The sequence below is a fragment of the Corapipo altera genome, unplaced genomic scaffold (assembly GCF_003945725.1).
Source record: "Corapipo altera isolate COAL_440 unplaced genomic scaffold, ASM394572v1 45, whole genome shotgun sequence".
Taxonomy (NCBI): Eukaryota; Metazoa; Chordata; class Aves; order Passeriformes; family Pipridae; genus Corapipo; species Corapipo altera.
Genome location: NW_020884877.1, coordinates 10,801 through 33,142, shown reverse-complemented (window position 1 = coordinate 33,142; position 22,342 = coordinate 10,801). Strand labels below are relative to the sequence as shown.

At 41.8% G+C, this 22,342-nt stretch overlaps 1 protein-coding gene and 1 long non-coding RNA gene across 5 annotated transcripts in view; one reads left to right on the top strand and one right to left on the bottom strand.

Annotated features, from left to right (window-relative positions):
- Positions 1–5,856, bottom strand: part of NCKAP1 (NCK associated protein 1) — a 60,569-nt gene extending 54,713 nt beyond the window's left edge. For 3 of the 4 annotated variants that reach the window (XM_027637267.1, XM_027637270.1, XM_027637269.1), the window contains exon 1: positions 5,714–5,821. In XM_027637267.1, the coding sequence (XP_027493068.1) occupies positions 5,714–5,821 (108 nt within the window). Of the gene's footprint in view, positions 1–5,713 lie in introns of all 4 variants that reach the window. The other variant, XM_027637268.1, reaches the window with a different exon arrangement.
- Positions 3,050–20,855, top strand: LOC113944312. The gene is made up of 3 exons (XR_003526638.1): positions 3,050–3,060; positions 16,030–16,033; positions 20,553–20,855. It is a non-coding gene; the product is annotated as an uncharacterized LOC113944312 (long non-coding RNA).
- Positions 20,856–22,342: the final 1,487 nt, after the last annotated feature.

Below are 22,342 nucleotides of genomic sequence, written 5' to 3'. Positions count from 1 at the left end.
TTTTCCAATATTTAATTTCATTTTCCAATATTTAATTTCATTTTCCAATATTTAATTTCATTTTCCAATATTTAATTTCATTTAATCCATCATTTCTTGATCTCTGGTCATATTGAATTGCACAAACTATTCCCCTTCTCTCTAAAGCAGTCCTAAATACTTAAAGAATTGTATCACTTATTAATTTACTTAAGAAAAAATAATCCCATTTTCTGAATGGGTGAAATTTTCTGCACCATCCCTCCCTTTCATTATTCTCCTCTGAACTTTCTCCATTTTGTCTACACCTATCTTGAAAAGTATGTTTAATCAGGTATGTTTTGGATGAATCTCAGTGTATGCCATGTAGAACAAAAAGATTGCTTACTTTTTTTTCATAATTATCTTGCTCACATGTTTATAAAACCTCATGTCATCCCTGAATTTTTTCAGCAAAACTTAGTTGGCTCAAATTTGCCCTGGCACGTCCCTAACCTTTCCCAGCTATTTTCTCCAGGCTTGCTATCTCATTACTTTTCATTTTAAATTTTGCTAAGCACATAATAGCTTACAATCATACTTGCTCAACCACCTCCAAATTTATTGGACCATACTTACAATTTGTTAAGCTCATGCTGAACTTCAGTTCAGGTTCTGTAACTTCTTCCAGTTTCCTACCCATAAATTTATTAAGTACACTGTAGCCATCTAGGTTGTTAATGTTCGAGTGACTGGAACCAGAGGCAAGACACGCTTCAGTGAGACCCTGCTGATGTACCGTGTGACAATGAAATCTTCACAACTGTTCCCTAACATGGTTATCCAGCTGTTTGTATCATTAGGACTTCACCCAGATTTGTACTTCCTTAGATTGTTGGTGAGAACAATCAAATGAGGTCATGTCAGTAGCCTTGCTAAGGTCAACATGTAAAGTATCTCCTAAGCTGCTCATCCTAGAGTGACCTGTGCCTCATTGATGAAAGAAATATGTGGGTTTGACACTGTTTGTACAGTGATTAACTCACATTGTCCTCTGTTTAAGTACTTGGTTCCATTAATCAAATAGGGGGCAGGTGAAATGCAAAGGATAAAAAATTAAGAGAAGTTTCACTACCACAAAATTTTTCCTGAATGTAATTTATAAAATAAAGTCTTAATAAAAGAAAGCAAGGCAATGGGAGTGTCTTGTCTATTCTGAATCTAAAATGAGAACTGTTACAACTTTTCAGGTCTATCTCCTATGCACACAACCTTAAAAATCTCCTGCAACTAAAACAGGATTTGTCTTTGTGTCAACACATGACGAGACAAATGAACAGTGATGGAGGCAGATAATTTGTACTGGTAAGCCAAAAAACAAGGCAAGATAATTATGGGCATCTACTGTTGATGTGAAAAAAATATAATGTGATATGGTATCCCCAGACTGCATTTGCTTCCTGAGTAAAGGAATTTTTTTTTTCAATTGCCAGCACTGTGAGTTTGTTTTGGGCTTCCTCCTATGCTTACCGGTGGGACAGTATTCTGAGCCATCCCTCCAAGATCACAGACACAAACATCTTAACCTTTGGAGAACTGCTGATATCTGTGAACGCAACACTGCCCCACCCCAAGACACTTCCCAGTGACCTGAAGACATCACCTCTCCATTCCAACCAACCTTACTATTCAAGTCTAGATTACTGGTAAGCTTTTCCTCTCAGCTCAAAGCTCTGTACTCCAGCACAGAGCTCAGCATAAAAATAGTAATCTAATCCTACACTCTTCCAAACTTCAGAGCTCTGCAGATTGGAAACTTCTCCCTGCTCTTCCAGTCACCTAAAATCTCTCCTATTTTTTTCCTGAAGAACCACTCTAGTGCCTCAGCAAAACAGTACATTTTATTGATTGGTTCTATTAATCAAACAATCAGCTGGCTGTTATAACTTCTAAGTTTAAGTAGTAATATCCTCAATATGGGTAAAAACCCAATATTCCCACTATTACATCTTTAAAGAACTAACTGGCAATCACCTGTTAAATTATTTTAAATCTGGCTTCACACCAAGCTATGTGTTGCTCACATAAGAGGACTGGGACCACATTTTTAGTTTGGAATGGTAAATATGAAGTCAGCTAAAACCTCTGCAAATATTTATTAAGTTCCTTATCTATGATTTCAGTTCGGTTATGCAGTTCACATCTAAGAAATCGTTTCAGATTCTCATTTTTGGGTTACTATGTAATCATCAGAGTTGGGAAAGTCAATTTACTTTCTTAATGACATTTTCAGAAAAAAATCTTGCAAACAAATATAAAGCCTATACTGCGAAAAACAACAGAACACTGGTAGTGAAGCAATTCATGCTAAATAATAGACTCATCAAGTTTGATTAACATATACTCTAAATAATTCAAAACTTTAACTTTCATCCCTAGCAGGTCTGTTGATAGTAGCACTGCTGAGACATTCTTCAAAATCACACTCCTTAGGTTTCCTCTGGCTAAATCTGTACTTCAGGTATTTCAAGATGAAATCTTTCATTGTAAATACATCCCGGTATCCAAGGGCTTCATAAACAAACAAAAGACAGAAAAAACAAGATTACTTCTCCTCCACCACCACTCTCCAGCAACGCTCTGAGCTGACAGTACTGGCAGCACTACAGAGAGCTCACCAACACAAGCCATGGTCTGCTCTGAAAGGTAACCATGAAATCCAAGCTTCACCTGAGACACAGTGATATGAAAAACCCCTGCTGTCTTTGATTTATAGAGATGTAGCTGTAATGAAGTACTGACAAAAGAATTACAGGGTAAACAATAATACAACTGCTAGCCTAGCTGACTGAGGAGAAATTCTTAACAAGCAGAAGGAACAAACCAGAAGAGAAACCACAATGGTAAGAATTCCAAGTTCAGGATTAATATTGGTCACAGTGCCAAAGGGACAGCTGAAAGCAGTAAGCAAAGGGTCATCCGTCAAAACAACAACAAACTACAAAAAGTCCACCTTGGTACAGATCTAACATGAGTTTTGTCTCATCATCTGCTATTACTTTACTAACTCCACTTTTCATATTTTCCATGTCACTCTCAGAGGTAAAAAAAACACATACACTCAGATACTCTGTCTTAAAAGCAACAAACTTTTAACTGTTTCAAAAGACAGCAGCACAGAAGGTCAGTAAACAGGAAAGTATGGACAATTAACAAGTATAAGCACAATGACATCAAAACTGGATTTTGAATAGGAAGATGAAGTATAAAGTTTTTAAGTTTCTAACTGCTTCTAGCAACTGCTGTGATTCCCTGGGAAGTAAAGTTTTCCTGCTTTGTTTCTAAGAGTCAAGAAAATTCTTAATCCTTGAAAATCCCTCTTCTCTAGATGGCACCTACAGCACTCTGTAAGGCAGCTACGAATACTTCAACCTCTCACTTCCTCTTATTAAAAATAAGTCTTAACCATTTCCTTTAACCGCAAAACCACATATTGTGTGGTTATTTCTAGTAACTTGAGTTTCGATATCATACTCAGTGGAAGAATCTATAAGAGAATCTCAGATAGCAGTTTTGGAATTGACTGCTTTCAGAAAGGAAAAAAAAAAAAGAAATAAAGAAAAATAAAGTGCTCCAAGCATCCAGCTATGCTGCAGCTGGGCTGAAGAGAGACCCACAATAACATACAGTAGTCAGTCCGGAAACTTCTGGGCTCATCAGAGCTAACCAGTTCCCCCTGTCAAGCAGTACTGACTGCAGCTGAAGAAAGCAACTATTTAAATCATAAATCACTATATGAATACACAGTGTTCTGTCTGGGACACCTCTAGATTTGCAAAAATACATGCCACACAATAGTCAAGACACTTGGTCACACCTCCTCTCTCTCCGTATGCAAGACCTACGCAATTTTGGACTCAGTTCTTGGAACTTGCAGGAAAAAATGGTGTCACCTCCAGCGCTGCTGCTCCCCTGTGGAGAGCCTGTCCACCTGCATCACTTCACTGACATGAGTAACAGCAGAAGCTACCACCATATGGGCCAACATGCTCAGGACTGTGCCATCCTAACATGCCAAGCAGAAATGTGTCTGTAGGCACTGGACCGCTTAATAGGAGTAAGTGTCCCTGGGAATGAAAACAGAGCCTGGACTCACAATGGCTTAGGCACTGTAAGCTGTATATGCTGATATAATAGCTGTATATGAAGATGAGTTTTCATTTTTCCTATCCTGTTTCCTGCCCCCCAAAGCAGGGCTGTGCTCAGGCAAAATTCCCCTTGCCTGGTTTTCACCTGGTATATTCCTCGCAAAGTTTAACAAGCGCACACACAAACGGCTTCCCCATTTTGATGGTTTTCCCCACAAAAAGGGAATTTCCGTTGTTAAAAGTGTAACTATATTGTTACTATTACTAAGCTGAAATGATTTTCCAATGTACAAAACTGCAAACTAAAAGGAACCTTTTGGAGAGTCAGGAACTTGCAATAATTTAGTCAGAATGCTTTATTTATGTCAGTGAAGATTTGCAGAAAACATTCAAGCGCACATCAAACACTGACATGGCTTTGAATGACTTCTGAATACTTCAATCACTTGGGTTGGGTTTTTTTGCTGGAAAAATACCTTACTTAAAATCAAAAATGCACGTGGTAGCCCTTACTAATTCTGGAGTACAGGTCTCCCACATCAACAAAACTCTTGGACAAAACACATCCTTGAGCTCAGATCACTCAGGCAGGGTCACTCCTGACAGAAACCTGGGTCCATAAATTAGAGCGATCAAATAAGCACCTAAATCACTCAAACTCCCTCTGCCATTGCAGTTGAACCCAGTATGGAAACAGGGCTGAGATTTTAATCGGGAAAGGTGTATGTGCTTGCTGCTTTAAGGTAATAGCTAACATTTTCTTTGAAACACAAAAAACCTCCCAGAAATATCTGTACAAAAGGCAAAGCAACAAAATCTAACTAGCATTAATTACTGGAAAGGGATTAAGCGGCCGTACACTTTCAGATAATGTATCACACGTTAAGAAAATGAAGCTGAGAAGGACACATGAAGCACCTGGCACAGGGGGTGGCCATGAACTATGTTCTTCCCTACAGGAAAGCACAACGATTACTTCCAGAGGAGAAATTAACCGAGCGCGGAGGCGTGACCGACCCATCCTTGTCTTAGCACCGAGACCTGCAGCTTCCTGCACGGCCGAGCCACCTCACCGAGGCCAACATCGATCCACTCCCTCCGGGAGCAGCCCCAGCACCCACGGCCGCTCCAAACACCCGCTCCATCTCACGCCGGGAGCTGCTAAGCAACCGCGCGCCTCGAACTTATCGAAATTAAACTTACTAATTTTACCCCAACTCCCTTTTTTTTCCCTTCGGTAGCGACAGGTTTCGGCGTGGGAAAAGCCCGGGCGGCGCTGCCCACTCGCGGCTCCCGTGAGTCATGCACGGCAGCGGGGCGGGAGCGGCTCCGGGGCCTCGCCGGGACCAGGCCCCGCTCCCGCGGCCGCCGCGAGCACCGGCCCGGCCTCCTCCATTCCCCGCTCCATCCCTCCTTCCACCCCTCCCGGGAGCGATGAGGCGGCCGCAGGGCAGCCCCGGCCCCCCTCCCCGGCCGGGCGGCGGCTCCCGCCCAGCCTCCCGGGCCCCGCCGCTAGGCCGCGGCGCGGCCGAGCCCTGCGCAGCGCCGGCCCGAGCGGCGGCGGGCATCGCGCCGAGGCGGCTCCCCGTCTCCCCCGCTCCCCGCACCTTCTTGATGTTGTAGAGCCGGGTGAGCATGCCGACGCCGCGGTCGTTCAGGATGGTGAGCTTCTCCGCCAGCTTCTGCTGGCTCGGCTGCAGCACGGCCCGCGACATCGTGGCGCTCCGCGGCCGCCCCCCGGCGCTCGCAGCCCCGCGGCCGCCGGCCTGGGCCCGGCGCTGCCTCCCGTCCCGTCCCGTTCCCTCCCTCCCTTCCTTCCCCTTCCCTTCCCCTCCCGCCCGGCCGGCGCTGGAGCCTCCGCGGGGCGTGGGCACAGTCACGTGGAGCGGCCTCGCGCGCCCCCTGCGGGCGGGCGGCGGCGGCGGCGCTGGGCCCCCGCTGTGCGGAGGCTTTGAGGGGGCCGGGGGTCCGGCCCCGGGGGGTGCTACATAACCGCGGAGAACGCGCGTTCTTCTTCAAGGTTTATAGCGAATAAAGCTGTGGGGGTCCCATCCCAGGGGGCCACTGATTCATAGGATCATAGTATCATAGCATGGTTTGTGTTGGAAGGGACCTTAAAGATCATGTACTTCCACACCCCTGCCATGAGGAGGGACACCTTTCATTATCCCAGGTTGCTCCGAGCCCCGTCCAGCCTGGCCTTGAACACTTCCAGGGATGGGGCAGCCACAGCTTCCCCGGGCAACCTGTGCCAGGGCCTCACCACCTTCGCAGTAAAGAATTTTTTTCTAGTATCTAATCTAAACCTAAATTCTTTCAATTTGAACCCATCCCCCCTTGTCCTGTCACAACATGCTCTTGTAAATAGTCTTGCCCCACCTTTTCTGTAAGTTCCCTTCAGGTGCTGGAAGGGTGTTCAAGGCCAGGTTGGATGGAGCTCTGAGCAACTTGGTCTAGTGGAAGTTGTCCCTGCCCATGGCAGGGGGTTGGAATAAGATGATCTTTAAGTTTGCTTCCAACCCAAACCTTACTGTGATTCTACAAAAGCCCCATTTATTACTTAATGAACTCCATTTTTTACTTAGTGAACTCCACATTTTCACTTAATCAACACCATTTTTTTACTTCAACAGCGTGTAAGTCCTACGCTTTGGCCACAATAACCCCCTGCAGTGCTACAGGTCTTGGGCAGAGCGGCTGAAAAGCTGCCCAGTGGAAGAAGATCTGGGAGTGCTGGTCACAGCGACAGAACATGAACCAGAGTGTGCCCAGGCAGCCAAGAAGGCCAATGGCATCCTGGCCTGGTTCAGGAACAGCAGGACCAGGGAAGTGATTCTGACCCTGTACTTGGCACTGGTGAGGCTGCACCTTGAGTGCTTTGTTCTGTTTAGGGTGTCTCACTTTAAAAAGGACACTGAGGTGCTGGAGTGTGTCCAGCGAAGGGCAATGGAGCTGGGGAAGTGTCTGGAGCCCACATCCTATAAGGGACAGCTGAGAGAGCTGGGTTTATGAAGTCTCAAGAAGAAGAAGGTTGGGGGGACCTCATCACTCTCTACAGCTCCCCTGAAAGGAGGTTGTGGTAAGCTGGGGGCTGGTCTCTTCTGCTGTTCCTACAGCGAGAAGACGAGAGGAAATGGCCTAAAGCTGAGACAGGGGAGATTCAGATTAGATATTAGAAAAAATTTCTCATTGTTAGGGAGGTCAGGCACTGGAATAAGTTGCCCAGGCAGGTGGTGGAGTCACCATTCCTGGAAGTGTTTAAGGAACATCTGGATCTGGTACTGGGTGATATGGTTAGTGGTTTAAGGGTTACAGTGGTGGTGCTGGGTTGACAGTTGGACTGAATCATCTTAAAGTTGTCTTCTAATCTTGATAATTCTATGACATTCAGCAACTGCCTGCCACTCACGAGACTCTCGCCATTCCCCTGGGCTGTAGCTCTAGAGCAATGTATGGCAAATTCGGAGAAATACCATTTCACCAATTAGATGAGTCACATTGCTGCTATTTTTTCCTCTGGAAGCCACAGGAATTAAAATTCAAAATATATTTTGAAGAAATGGTGAGCTCTCCATGACATGAATGTCAATAAGAGGCTGTCTGGAGAGCCATCCCTTACTGCAACCTGTTAGTGAGGCGGTTGCAGCACTGAGCAGCAAGCACAACCAGCTGGGATGCAGGGCTCCCCAGTCCAGGGAATGAGAGACAGGCTTAAGAATTAACCTTCTAATCTCATTTTTTTTTAATAATAGAGCCACCGTATGTGCCTTTTTTTTGCATATTAATACTTCTATTTAATTTTTGGTTTACATGTCTGCATTAGAAATCAGAATCAGACTGTTTCAGTCTTTTAAGTAATAGATTTTAGAAAGCAGAAAAGTGAATGTGAGAAGCCTAAATGAAATTAAATTGTTACTGACCTCCCTCTTTGCTTTAGCACATACAAGTTAATTTATGATTCAGAATGAAACCAGGAAGCAAGAACTTAGAGTTCTAATCTCAAGTCTGCTATTGACTCATTCTTTGGCCTTTATCAGATGATTTTCTGCCTCAGCTTTATGTTCAAGAGTCAGGAACACCTAGCAACAACATTATAATGATTAATTAGGTTAGACCTGACCTTTCACTACTGGAGTCTATGGAAAACATCAGAAACATTCAAATTGGCATTTACATTTATAAAGCATAAAATGCTACGTGATTTCAAATTATTTAATAAGTAATATCTACAATAGTATTTTATACAAAACATCTTCCTCCTATTATAAATTATTTTTAAAATGTAAAATATAATATTTCTGATTGAAATAGAGGTGTCTCTCGTGTATTTATAGTGCAAAATAGAATCATGGAATGGTTTGGGTTGGAAAGGGACCTTAAAGATCATCTTGTTCCAACCCCCTGCTGTGGGCAATGACACTCTCCAGTAGACCAGGCTGCTCAGAGCCCCATCCAATCTGGCCTTGGACGCTGCCAGGGATGGAGTACCCACAGCTTCTCTGGGCAGCCTGTTCCAGTGCCTCATTACCCTCACAGTAAATAATTTCTTCCTAATATCTAATCTAAATTTACCCTCCTTCAGCTTAAAGCCATTTAAGAACAAATACTATTGCTGAAAGCAATTATTTTGTTCCTCACCTACAGCTAACAAAACAGCAGCTGATTTTTAATTCCATATTGAATTATTTTCCAGTCCTATTGAATGTTCTGGAAGTTTCAAACAGTAACAGGGAAAGAATATGTAATATAGCCAAGCAAGTGGAATGATTTAACATTGTGGCAATTTTTTGGGAGTTTTTGTGCATCATGATGAAACATCTATGATCTAACATCCTATTCTTCCTTTCTCTGAAAGTAGTAGAAAAACTACAGATTGCACTGAGTCGAAACTGATTGGTTTGGTAAGGCTTGTGCTTATGGAGTTCACCAGAGAACTCTCAAGCTCTCTGTAGCTACTGATGTAGCTTTCACCATAAAAGCTTTTTAACACTGCACAGAAAACAGGCTGAGTGAGGCACAGAAGGGAAAAATTACTGACTCTCCCCTTTGTAGTAGCAACCTGTTTTTAAACTCCCACACTATCTATCAACCTGTTCACAAGATCCTGTTATAAGGAGCACCTCTGGTTGCTGTAATTTTTTTTAATGCTAATAGTGCCGGGTTTGCTGCATTTCTTGAAAACATACTAAATATTGGAATAGGGGAAGGATCAATATCAGTAAATAAGAATTTCTGACACAAGGAATTTTTACTGCCACACAGCCATACAAACCCAATACTAAACAGATTATCTGAATTATCACTGCAGTGTGGCTACACACAGATTTCTAACAATATTCTTGGTCAAGGTGAATGTGTGTATTTAAGCACTCAGTGGTTTTGTCATCACTTTTAATAGCAGCAAGGTAAAGCCCTCACTATCATACTACTTTTGCTGCAACTTTATGTAGAAACTTCAGGAACACATGTAGATTTTCCAGCAGGAAGATTTATTGCATATTAGATTATAGAAATTTCTGCACTGTACCATCTGCATTCACCAGTCTGGCACCAAGCATAACAATAAAGTGGAAATACAAGCTTTGTCAGTAACAGCATAGCTCTTACAGGTGTGGCAAAATTAAAAGAAGGGCAGAGTAAGGCTAACACACAACTAGTATTTGAATGATGATTTATTAATTTTTAACATTTAAACAGCTTTCTATATTTATTCCAAAAGTATGAGTTTAGGGCAATTTTCAAATAGCGCTTCAGATTTAGCTCGAACTCAGCTCTGATCCTTTTAAAGTCAATTTTCTGTTTAGTTCAGGGTTTAATTGTGCTATTCACTATGTGGCTTTCAGAAAGTAATAAAAATCACAGTATCGTAGAATTGCCTGGGTTGGGAGGGATCTTAAAGATCATCTCAATCCAGGCCTCTTGCCATGCAGGGGAACACCTTCCACTAGACCAGGTTGCTCAGGGCTCCCTGCAGCTGGGCCTTGAACACTTCCAGGGGTGGGGCATCCACAACTTTCTGGGCAACCTGTTACTTGTTCCAGTGCCTCACCACCCTCAAAGAATTTTTTCCATATATCTAACCTAAATTTCCCCTCTTTCAGTTTGAACCCATAACCTCTTGTCCTATCACTACAGTTCCTGATGAAAAGTCCCTCTCTGGCTTCCTTCAGATACTGGAAGGCTGCTATGAGGTCTCCATGCAGCCTTCTCTTCTGCAGGCTGAACAGTAAACAGGGATGTAGACTTTTCTAGCACTACCATTTTAAAACCTGTAATGGGCAATTTACTGCTGCAGAATAGGCTGTGTTGCCACATAAGTTGGCTACACTTATACTTTACATCTCTGTAGAAGTGTTTACAAATATTTTTTTTTTTTCCTCTCCTGTCAGTTCTTCCTTGGTTTAACTTCTGGCTTGGGAGCTATTCAAGACTCCATGGCCAGGATTTTCGGTGCAATGGCAGACATCAGCTGCACTCTCCATGAGCATCTAACACAGTGCACTGCACGACCTCTGCCCCTTTGTCCTATGCAAGTAAAGAAGCAATTTGTACAGACTCATTTTGTTCAATATTTACTCTTCAGGTAGAAATAGTTGAAAACAGGAAGACAAACTGCTATTTGAACAGATCAGAATTTTTAAATGGTCCTCATAATCCCAATTATTTGGTCATGGCACAGTATTTATTTGTTAATAATGCATAAGTATTTATTACATTGTTGAACTTGTATGGAAAGACATACAAGCTGAAAAATTTACTACATAAAGGCTATAGTGCTGTTGAGAGACCCTAAAAACATAACAAATAGCATTGAACAAACACAGTTGCCTTTGTCAGACAGACTTAATCTTAACTTATGCTTAGAGGAGCAACGGGTTCAAAAGACCTATCATTCTCACTAAAACAAGCTGACAGATTCATTACATTTCAATCTATTATTTTCTTCAAAAATTCAAACCCTTTTCATTATTTAATCCATCATAAAGCCAACATGTGTGCAAGTTCCCATGTTCTCCTTTTACCTCTCACTGAAGGTATCTGGGCATTATCTTAATCAGTTTTCCCACTAACATGCAAGCTCATATGTGTGCCAATTCTCTGTTGAATTTTGTGCATGTCTAGCTGAGGTTGTTTATGACATACAGCACCTGCTCAGAGATACCAAGCCTTTGAACATAAAAGAACATGAACGTAGGAAAGGGAGGACATGAAAGAGGTGTGCAAAGCCAGTTTGAGACAGATGATGAATCCCATGGCAGCCATTCTCTCATGAAGTGCAGACACTTACCAGTTTGAGAAAACATGAGCACTCCTGCTCATACTGGAGGGACAAGTATGACAAGCCTGCTCCCGGACTTCCAGCCTGATATTATGGGAATGAGGCTTAATCACATGAGAAGCTGGTTCTTATCAGCTTTTGAGAGCAGCTTTCTTGATCTGTCCCAGATCCATGACTAACCAGTGATGTTTAACTGGCAAATCAAACATCAGCCTGCTGGCTATGGAAGTCTGGAAGCAAGAAGGAATTTGTTTCCATGTGAGTAATCCGCATGGCTAAACAGAATGAACTTAGAGAGCACTGTTGGGCTAAGATTTGGCTTGTTCCAGCCTGAGGCAATGCTTACTTTTAGAGGAAGAATCAAGAGGGTAAGTTAGATCCAATTGTTTAGTTTCAGGGTTAGGATTACAGTTAACTCCTGCAGAAACCATTGAACAAATGGATTAGAGTTTTCTCACTGGCTATGAAACAAAGTTTAGGAGGGCTGTCAGAATGGGTCATCCAGCTAAATCGAGTTCTTAAACTAATACAAGTATAGACCTTAAGTTAGGTTTCTAGGCAGGGGTTACAACACCAGCTTTAAAAAACCTGGTAAATACTGAAATCAGAAAGGGCACTGGACTAGGAGTCCACCTAGATTAGAAAGGGCATTTTATTTGCAGTTTCCTTACAGGCTGAAGAGTCAAAAAGAAGCAGCAGTGATCTCCAAGATGTCTGTAAGGCCAGTAAGTAGAGACAGAATGCTTAATCACCTTCAAATCTATCACAGGATGAGTTAGCCTATGCTAACTACCCACTGTCCAGAATAAACCATGAGAAATCCGTTTGCAAAGAACAACCTCTGATCTTTTTGAAACTGGGGTGTGGTCAGATGGTTGTGCATTGGTGCTGGCATAAAGATGCCAACTGGGCAAATGAGCCCCATCCCAGTGGTCCTGCACACAATAAAACTGGGGGCTTCTGTTGGGCCCACATTTTTCAATATCTTCATCTACCTACAGAACCTTTTTTGGCAGGCACATACAAGCTCATATGCTCTGACCTACGTTCTTTAGCCTCTGTTACACTTCTGTCCTAGATAAATGGGGTAGCACCAGTGGCTGCAGTTATAAATGTGCAAAAATAACCTATTAGAAGTTGCTTTGTCTCCTCCTTTCTTCTCCCTTTCTTTCATGAGAACCCAGTGAAAGAGCATGTACCTCTTTAAATACAACAACTTTTACCATCCAACCACCAAAGGCTAGGAAAGAAAACCTCTGCCTTAAACTTACACTACATCTAAGGGAGGAAAATTTCACTCAAGGAACACCCAAAGAATGAAAAATTTCCCCCCACTTTTTCTAGGACTCACATTTACCAGTCAGTCGGGTTCTTGAACAATAATCATATTAAAAATCCAGATAAAATGTTCCCTTTCAAAGTTAGGGGTTTACATACGACAGAACAGTGCAATGGTCGATTTTTGTGGATGAAATGTGTGTCGAAAGGAGAGCTAGTGGAGAAGGGTGATGTGAGCACTACACAAATTGTTACATCTATGATCAAACTAAGGAAAAAAGTCAAAAAAAATGCTAGAGTTATCTTCTACGTTTCCATCTGAAATGTACAGATGTTCCATTTACAAAGAAATCTGAATTCTTTGAGGTTATAAAAAAACCCAGCTGTTTCACACAGCCCAGAAATATACAGCTTAAACCAGAAATGGAATGTGATACAACAAAAGTCTCTCCCAATGTGCAGTGTGAAACCTGTGTGCGGAGAAGGGTAGAGGGACAGGATAAGAGAGTGAACACTGAGAAGCGCTCACACTTCGAATTGCTGTAGGTAAGAACTTTAGTTGGTTGGTAAGATTGCTACAATAAAAATTATGTGCAGTCTTCACTTCAAACTTTCATCACTCTATAAAAATCGATGGGCTGACTCTGCATCTTAACTTTAGCTGTTGAAATAAGATGCAGAAAAATTTGCTTATGGGAAAACCAACTCCAGTAATTTTAATATGGAGACCATGAGTACCTCTGAAGTACTAATTTTCTAGTGATCTGCTCTCTAGGAAAACATTCCCTGACTTCCTTCACTGAAGTAGAGGACTAGATATCAAAGAATTTGCTTGTATAGATGAGTTGAACAACTAATTTTTTGTGTATTTTAATTTTTTTTTTCAATTTAAGGAATACTTTTAATAGTTATAAAGCAGAACATGAAATAACACAAACACAATTTGAAGGATGTTTAAAAGGTGGTACAATCACTAATTAGGAGAATCTGTACCGATTATTACTAGTAGATCTCCTGACAGATTAGTTCTACTGCATCTAGAGCTTTTCACATGCATTTTTTGGTGATAAAATTTTCAGGTTTTTTGTTGCTGTAGTGCTTCTAGCTTTTTGATTTTTATTTTTTTAAAGGTTATTACTATCCTAAATACCTTTTAACATGATTGAAAAAAGTTTGGCTTCTAGGTATAACTCTATAAATATATTTTCCAAGGTTGTGCTTTGGTTTTGTTTACCCTGCAATATTTTTTGATATTGATAATGAAACTGTTAATGATCTAGCATGTGTTACTCACAAAAAATAAACACATCTAATCCAGAAAAATCTTTTCCCTTCATAGTGTTCATGTCAAAAATAGTCTCTTGTTCATCTTGCTGAATTATGTTCCAGTAACAAGGAATGCCATTAGCAAAGGAGCATCAGAGATTTCATCTGCTTCAATTAAAGAAGCTCATTGTTTAGAGTTGGACAGAAAACAGCTATTCCATCTTATGAAAAATTATGAAGTTTTAAAATTAAGGTGAAGCCAAGAACACTCAGGGCTGGTCACAAAGAGTCATTGACTGGTATTCCAAATACTAAAAAGCCCTTTTGGTAGGATGTTTGTCCTGTCAATCAAACCTGAATGGAAATCTTTCACATTCAAGGACTGTTACTCAGTCAGCTTTTGGTGATTTTGAAAGTGTGGTTAAAAATGTGAAGGGAAAAGGAAGAAAAGGAAATACTGGTCATGACTTGTTTTCATAAGATAGTCCCAAAGAAATCTTCCTAATTAAGATGTTATCAAAATAGTACATTAATTAAAAAATCATAAATTATTTATGACAAATGCATTCATATTGATATGCAAATCTAGTTTTCTACCATTAGTTTGAGTCTAAATGATTTATATGTTTTTCTAAAGCAAATTAGAAAAGATGGCTTCATCATCTTGAACTTTGTTTATGGTCTACGAGTAAGAATGAAATCTGTATAAAAACAAGCAAATAATAAATCAATTATTTTAATAAGCAACCAGAATGGAAGCTTTTGTCTACTTTAAAAGTACTTAAGTAAGGTACAGTAAGGAGCAACTTTTGAGTTGAAGCAAAATGATTCTGTACTTTCTTTACTGAAATACTCAAAGAGAAGACATAGTTAAAAAGACCCTGACCTTTCAGTCCCCTGGTTATTGAAGGAAAAAAGAGAAGTATTAAACACTAAGAGACAGTTTAGGTCAATCTGGGTCATTCTTTGATTCTACAGTATACCAAAAAATTATTAGTTTTTTTCTGAGTGTGCCTTTATGTGTACATTCCAGGATGTCATCTCTTGTTCCAGAAGTGTCTTTCCCTTAAGTTAACAGCTTTCTTCTTGTTTTTAAACCCTGGTTTTCAGATACCATCGCCTATCCCCCAAATATTGATAGATGCATCTATCTCAGTCCTCGCAGCAAGAATAAATCCCCCCCATTGCTGACGTTACAACATTACAAACTTGGTTACTATGGTGGCTTTTACCCCATCAACAGTATTGACTAGTAAGGTGTAGCCTCTGGAGTCATGGATTTATGGAAATAAAATACGAGGTGATTTTATGGAATTTTTAAAGTTTATAATACTAGGCTTATTAATTTTTATTTTTTATTTCCAGAAGGAAAATAAAAACATAAGAACTTGGGCAGATCAAAAACCCACCCAGTTCAGTGCCCTGTCTCTATCCCATGACCAAAGAACGGAGCACTAAGGAAGAGCATGAGCACAAACACATACCACTGCTCCTGAAGAGTGTACTCCCAGACTCCAGCAGGTTGTGGCTCAGGGACTTTGTGAGCTAGAGAACCTGGCTTGCATTTTATACCTGTTGATCTACTTTTCTTTTATGAATGTGACCATTACCTTCTGAACCCACGCAAACTTCTAGGATACTGCAGCAAAGGCTCACTTATAACTGTGCCTTGGATATAGGAATTGGAAGAAATAACAGCTCCTGTCTGAATATATTGAGAGGGAAAGGAAAATTAGATGTCTTCTTGTTAATGGGACTGAAGTTATTGGGAAGCTCTGGGATGGCTGGATCAAGTCATAGACATAGAATAAAATAGGGCTCGGATAGCTTAATTTTCCTTCTCTACCTACAGGGAACTGTTTCCCACACACAAGCATCAAGCATCTATATGCCAGGCAAGAAAACAGCATGCAGAGGAACAGTATTCTCCTGTGGTTCGTCTTTTTCAGAGTGTGAGATACTGTGTTTTGCATGTTCCACTTCACCTTAACCCAGCTTATAGAAGGCATCTTTACAGCAAGCGAAACGTTTGTGGACTTCTGTTCTGAAGTAGCTCTTCTATCTTTGAACAACCACTGAAACAAACCTTTAGAGAAACAGGAAGGTTGGGAGACAGATTAATTGCATTTTTGCAGAATTAGGCTACCAGAAGCTGAGGTACAGAATGGAAAGTGCTCTTTTGAGTATTCTCACAAAAAACAAGTCATGAGTAGTCCTAACAGTCAACCACTGAAAAATTGTGATTTTACCTTTTACTTTACCTGTGCCCCCTAAAATGGAGAAAGAAAACCTTGTTTCAGGTTTCAAAGGACTTGAAAATGTTACAGAAACTCACTTACATTAACATAATTTCTCTTTAAGAGCTCACATTTTCTCACATTTCTTTTTGAAGACCCTGACCCTTACATGTTCTTTTCAGGCTTAACTGCAACGTTGACTTCTCTTAGGTCGATTTTTCTGAAGTGAAGTTGTTCTTAAAATTAAATAACACACTAATGGTTGAGAACAATCGCCTCGGTGACTGATGCTCTGTGCTAAGGGCACGGTTAGCCATCACTCATCTGCAGAGCAGCTAGCCTGCATGGAAGGTACTTCATACATGTGCATTTTTGTTGAAATGGGTCAGTTCTTGTGGTCTCTTGATATTGTTCCTTTCCCTGATTAACTTTGCCTGTGTTGCTACTACTGAGCCTTAGTAGCAACATACCTGGTTTTACATCAAACTTCATGAACACATGAACAATTTATATATGTGTGTGTGCATATATATCTATATCTATATCTGTCTTCACTCATACATGAATGCACTGAAGCAAGTTTAGCGCTCCCAGAGAAGAGAAACCTGAGCACAAATGGGAGTGGAATTCAGATCTTCCTTATGTAAAGCAGGCACGAATACTGCCAGATCTTCCTCACACCAACAGATCCCCAGGAACACTCTCTTTGGCTATTAAACAATTCAGCTTTGCATTGGACCCTATTCCTCAGTGCCCATAATTCAGCATAATCCCTGACACACTATAAAAATATACACCTTTAGATCAGCCTGTTCATTTGCATGGATTGCTCACAAAGTGTGGTGAGAGCAGAGATGAACGCCCTGATAAGTGTTTGTAGGGTCATGCCTTTTGGTTATGGGCAAGGCTTTGCTTCTGGGGAAATTTCCCTGCAGCGATATGAGGAGATATGCCAGTGGAAACACCACTGACTCAGGATAGCTTTATAGAAACCAACCAACAATGCTGCTTGAAATAAATAAATAAACCAAAGAGAAGGAGCCTACCCTTCAGGCCAGGGATGAAAGGTAGCATTTGCAGGTTCACAGACTTATTAATATTATTAGGTGCAGCCACTGGGCCTCTGTTCACAGTCTTTTGCAGTATGGACTGTGCTTTTCATCAGGGCAGTCTCCCAGGCTGCAGACTCAAAGACTTGAAGAACTGGTTCTATTTCTGGGCTTGACCAAGATGTATCCCCTGAAAACACTACCCCAAGCATCTTCCTTGATGTGTTTTCAGGTAAAACCGGTCAAGAACTTTCATGGATGCTTTCATTTGTATGTTAAAGGAGTATAGGAAGAGAGGATATGTAGGTGTGTGCTTAGGATATATCCTACCCTTGGAATCGGAAACTCTCTGCAGCAGCAAATGAGCACCACAATCATGTAGAAACAAAGCACAAAAACAATATAAAGATGACTCTCACCACCACTGCCCCACACAAGTAACTGCACTTTGTTTAGCCAGTAGGGTCTAGTGCTTACAATGTGTTACAAACTGGCAAAGCCAGCAATGCAGAACAAACTAACACCTGGCAGCAAAGCTTGTCTCACTAACAACCACGTCACAGGATGTGTAACTGCAGCACTATGTGCAAGGATGCCCTATGAACTTTCTATTATGATAGCTTTCTTTACATAGCCTTAAGCAGGGTCATACTTCTCATAATATTCCAGTTTGGACCAACTACAGCAACACATTTAGAATGCCATATACTTAATTTGCTCCTGCCTTCACCCCTTCTTCCTGCCATCTTAGGAAAAAAAAACAAAACCTAAAATAATTGGAAAACTTACAGTTAGGCCTTTACAGCTCACCGCAGCAATGTAGTGATTTCAGTACAGAAAACTGAGAATCACTGTGGACATTTCACTATATTTAGTTCCAGAAAAGGCTTTGCTACAAATTCTTTCTTCCTCATAAAACGGCATTTCAAGATTTTATCTACACTTCCTTAGCTTTTTAAGGTCATATATTTCACTTCACAGTCAGGATTCCACTTAAGACAGATTTTCCAGGCATGTTACTGACTACCAGGACAAAGGAGTTAATATCTGCATCCTCATTCAGGATATGGGACAAAAGCACACAACTGGGCTGGAAAGGAGGACAAGTCAAGTTTCTGAGGCTCTAGTTTTCTCCCAGAATATTCTTTCCATGCCTACCAGATACAGGCAATAGATGAGAACAAATGAGTGGTTATCTCTGAGGGAAACATGGCATGGAGCACAGATGTGTGCCACATGTCATCCCATGTACCATCTTGCCCTGTTGCTCAGGGTGTGAATGATCCTGAGCTCGTGCCTCCAAACTGCTTCAGAAACAGAAAAAACAGCAGGAGTAACCATCATGTCTTGACAACTTTGCAAAACTGAAACTGAGACTCTCCACCAGGTAAGGACCTCCAGACTGCATGGGACACACCATCCTGGAATGTGTGAGGCAGGTAAGTCATTGCTACAAAAGCTTATGTGTGTGCTGGTACAAATGGTGGTGAAATAGTTGCTGTGCCAGGGGCTACTCCCTCCCAAGCCAGCATGGACAGGAGCTGCCTGTCCCAAGAGCTCCAAGTACCACGGAGTGCTTTGATGAGAATCTAACATATGCAGTGCAATTTAAGCTTTAAGCTATTCCTTGCACTTATTTCAAGTATGAGATCATCTTTCCTGAATATAGTCATCCCCAAATAGCACAATGCACTTCCGAAAAGCCTTATCAGAAAAAGTTCTGATACAATAGCATTATTATTATTTCCCTTTCTCTGTTTTAAATACCTCCTCATGCATTCCACAGTCATGCTTGCCTTTCTCATCACCACACTACATTCATGATTCGCAGTCATCCTGTGACCAACTGGTGCATGCAGTTATTTTCAACTTCTCCATTATTTTCACCTAAGGAATGTGCTGTCTGCAGCAGAGGCTTGTATTAGAGCTGGATAATAGCTGACAATATTTTGATTTTCTCCCCCGTTTCTCTTACTCCTCAAAGTCATCTGGTTATTGCAGTTTGAAATGTGATTTAATTAGGGTACTAATTAAGGTTTGATTCTCCACTTTTCCACTTACCAGCTGTCATGGTTTGAGATAGCCCCAAAATCCAATTCCCTAGCTCCATCCCCCTCCCACATCTCAACCCAATGTGAGATGGGTTTTTCCAGACAAAACACAACCAGACTCAGAATGGGGGAAAGGGAATATATTACAATGACTGTACAAATAAATACTATAACACATTATACACACGATCACAACTATCTCTACCATGACATATAGTATTTACAATGGATCAGATCTCTTCTCCCCTCCAAATAAAAGTCCAGGAGGGAAAGAAGGACAGATCCCTTCCAGTCTCTCAGGGCAGCAGCTTCTTCAGAGTAGCAGAAGCAGTCCATCTCTCTCTCTCATGCACGCAGCTGTTGCTGGATCTCTGCCAGCACTCACGAGGGAGGTATCCAAGCTCCCTCGGCTCCATCGCCAACCAACCGAGGGGTCTTCCGTGGGCTTCGTAACCCCAGGCAAGGTCGTTTCACCACGTCATATCACGAAGCACAGGGGATCTTCGTGACGGTCTGGTATCTCCAGGAGATTCAAGCTCCTTGCAGGGCCTCTGTGCCCTGCCTCAGGCTGCCACCTTGGCAGTAGTGTGAGGGGGGAGCCAAGGTCACCCCCTCCGCATTCCTCTCCGTCCCGTCTCAGAGCTTCCCAGGATGCTCTGAGCTTCTCAACTCTTCTCTCTCTCTCTCTCTCTCTGGTGCTGCATGTCTCTGTTGCTCCATCTTGTCTCTTCTGGCTCTCTGCTACCGCTTCTCTGGTCAGTGCCGGCTGCTGCTTTCTCTGACCGCTGCCCAGTTTGGAGAAAACATCTCCCAGCTCACAGCTACAGACACGTAGTCCAACTTAACACTGTTCCAAGTCTCTGTAGCCCCCAGCTGGGGCTGGGGGGCCCCAGAGGCCCTGAGGGGCTCCGGGCCCCTTTCTTTGTGGCTCTACAACATAGCTACTTCTTCTAACTACCCAAACTACAACTTTTCTCTTCTGGTTAGCTTGTGGTATGTTTACATTTCTGCAGGAGCGCCCATTGGACAGGACTTCAAAACTTCCAGGGGTTTCCACCCCTTGGGGGTTACCACTTTTCTTAGCCTCTGGGGGAAAACAAGGTTCAAACCACTACACCAGCAGAAGAATCAACTGACAATTTTCAGTGCATTTTACAATGAAGTTCAACCCTTTAACGTGCGTTTTTCAGAGTGCAAGGCTGGTTTTTCAAAGTCAGCTCTCTGGAGTGTCTGGTTATCATTGCTCTGATAGAAGGCAGCTCTTTCGCATTGATAAGTACACGTAGTGTATGGCCAGTCTTTGTGAACAAAGATTTGGGAAAGGTCTTTACCCTTTGAGCCTGCACAGTGGATTTTTTAGGTGAGACACAGTGTGCGCTGAGCTGAGCCCACCCTCTAATCCTAGGGTTCATCTGCTGGGGCTGAGTGAGCTTGGACAGTGGCAGCGAGGTCCTCAGGACGTAGGTTTGTTTAGAGTGACCTTCTCTTAGATGGGTGGCCTTACAGGCTGATGAGCGCCATCTGCCCGGGGGAATTCCCTGACCAGGAATCGAACCCAGGGCGCAGCGATGAGAGTGCTGCATCCTAACCACTAGACCATGAGGGGTCCCCAAGTGCAGGTAGTACCTAGACCAAAATGAATAGATACAACAGAGAGATGATGTTCTGTCATATGAGTCTTCTGAATATGTACAAGCTGCTTTTTGTAATAGCGACTACAATGCACATTTCTGACTTTATACCTACTAGATCAGGTTCTGCTGAATTTCTGGACAGACAAAACAAAAGAACCATGTACTTAAAAATTACTTAAAACTACTACATTTGCATGGGTGGGTATCTTATTCAAAACCTGAAGATCCAACAATACCATAAATACATTCAGCCAAGGAAGTAGAGAAAGTATCCAGCTCCTGCCACATCTTTAGAGAATTCTCATGCTCTCAGCAGAGCATGCAAGAGAAAGTGTTCATACATGAACTGAGATCCCAGTTTTAAACATGATTATCTTCTCTTCTATCCTGCAATAAAGACTATTAACAACTTGACAGCAGCATGGAAGTGCCTGCATCACAAGCAGTAGTGTCTATGAATATTCAGGCTAGATCTAATGCTTATGATATGGACACATTAATTTAATAATAAGACACTAATTCTGTGTATAAACATGTGCAGAGTGTTTGGATTTCAGAGAGATAAGAGTAGTACCGATTTTATGTTCAGTAAGGACCCCTGGTGTTTAAGGTAGTCATAACAAGGAGCAACATTCCCAACAGAGAATGAACCCTTTACTTGAGAATCAGATGCCTTTTTGTGTTCACACCTATTGAAGATTCCTCCTCAGCAGTTAAGGAACATGCAGTTGTAGTATTAAGTTCAATTATAATTGTCTTATGGGTATGCCTTAGTCTTTTAAATGTTTACACAGCAAGCCCCATACTCGTGCAGGGCTGAAGTTGGTTACAAAGCACATTTCACAGCCTGGGCAGGCTGCTGAGGCTCGACTGCAAAAAAATTTTCCTCAGGCCTTACCAATCTCTTGGTACATAAGGCTCTCTGCATTCTTGCAGGATAACCTAATGTTCTTGTCTTCCACGGGGGAAGCTGTTGCAAGCCAGTACAGCTTGAAATCCAGCCATGAAATACTATGTAACTGCTGGTTTAACCCACAGACCTAAAGCTCTCCATTGCTTCCTTCTGATCAACTTCATCAAAATTATTGATAAGGCTTTAACAAAAGATGAATTAATCAACTTCTACATCAAATTGTTTTAAATTAACTCCTATGAACCACAGTCCACTTCCAGAGAGGCCCCACATCTACAATGCTGAACGTTACAAAACCTCCCACGTGTACTTAAAATATAATTTTTGTTGCAGAAAGTGATTAGGAATCATGTTTTGTCCTGGAGTCTTCTGTTTGGCACCTTTGTCACCCCGACCTGGAAAGGTGCACAATGTTCTAAAGATTTTCTAAAACATATAACCTTGTCATCAAAAAACCTCTCAATTTTTCACAGATAGAACAAGGCTCTTGAGTTTCTGCAAGCTTGATCACTTCAAGGGACCTCAGTTC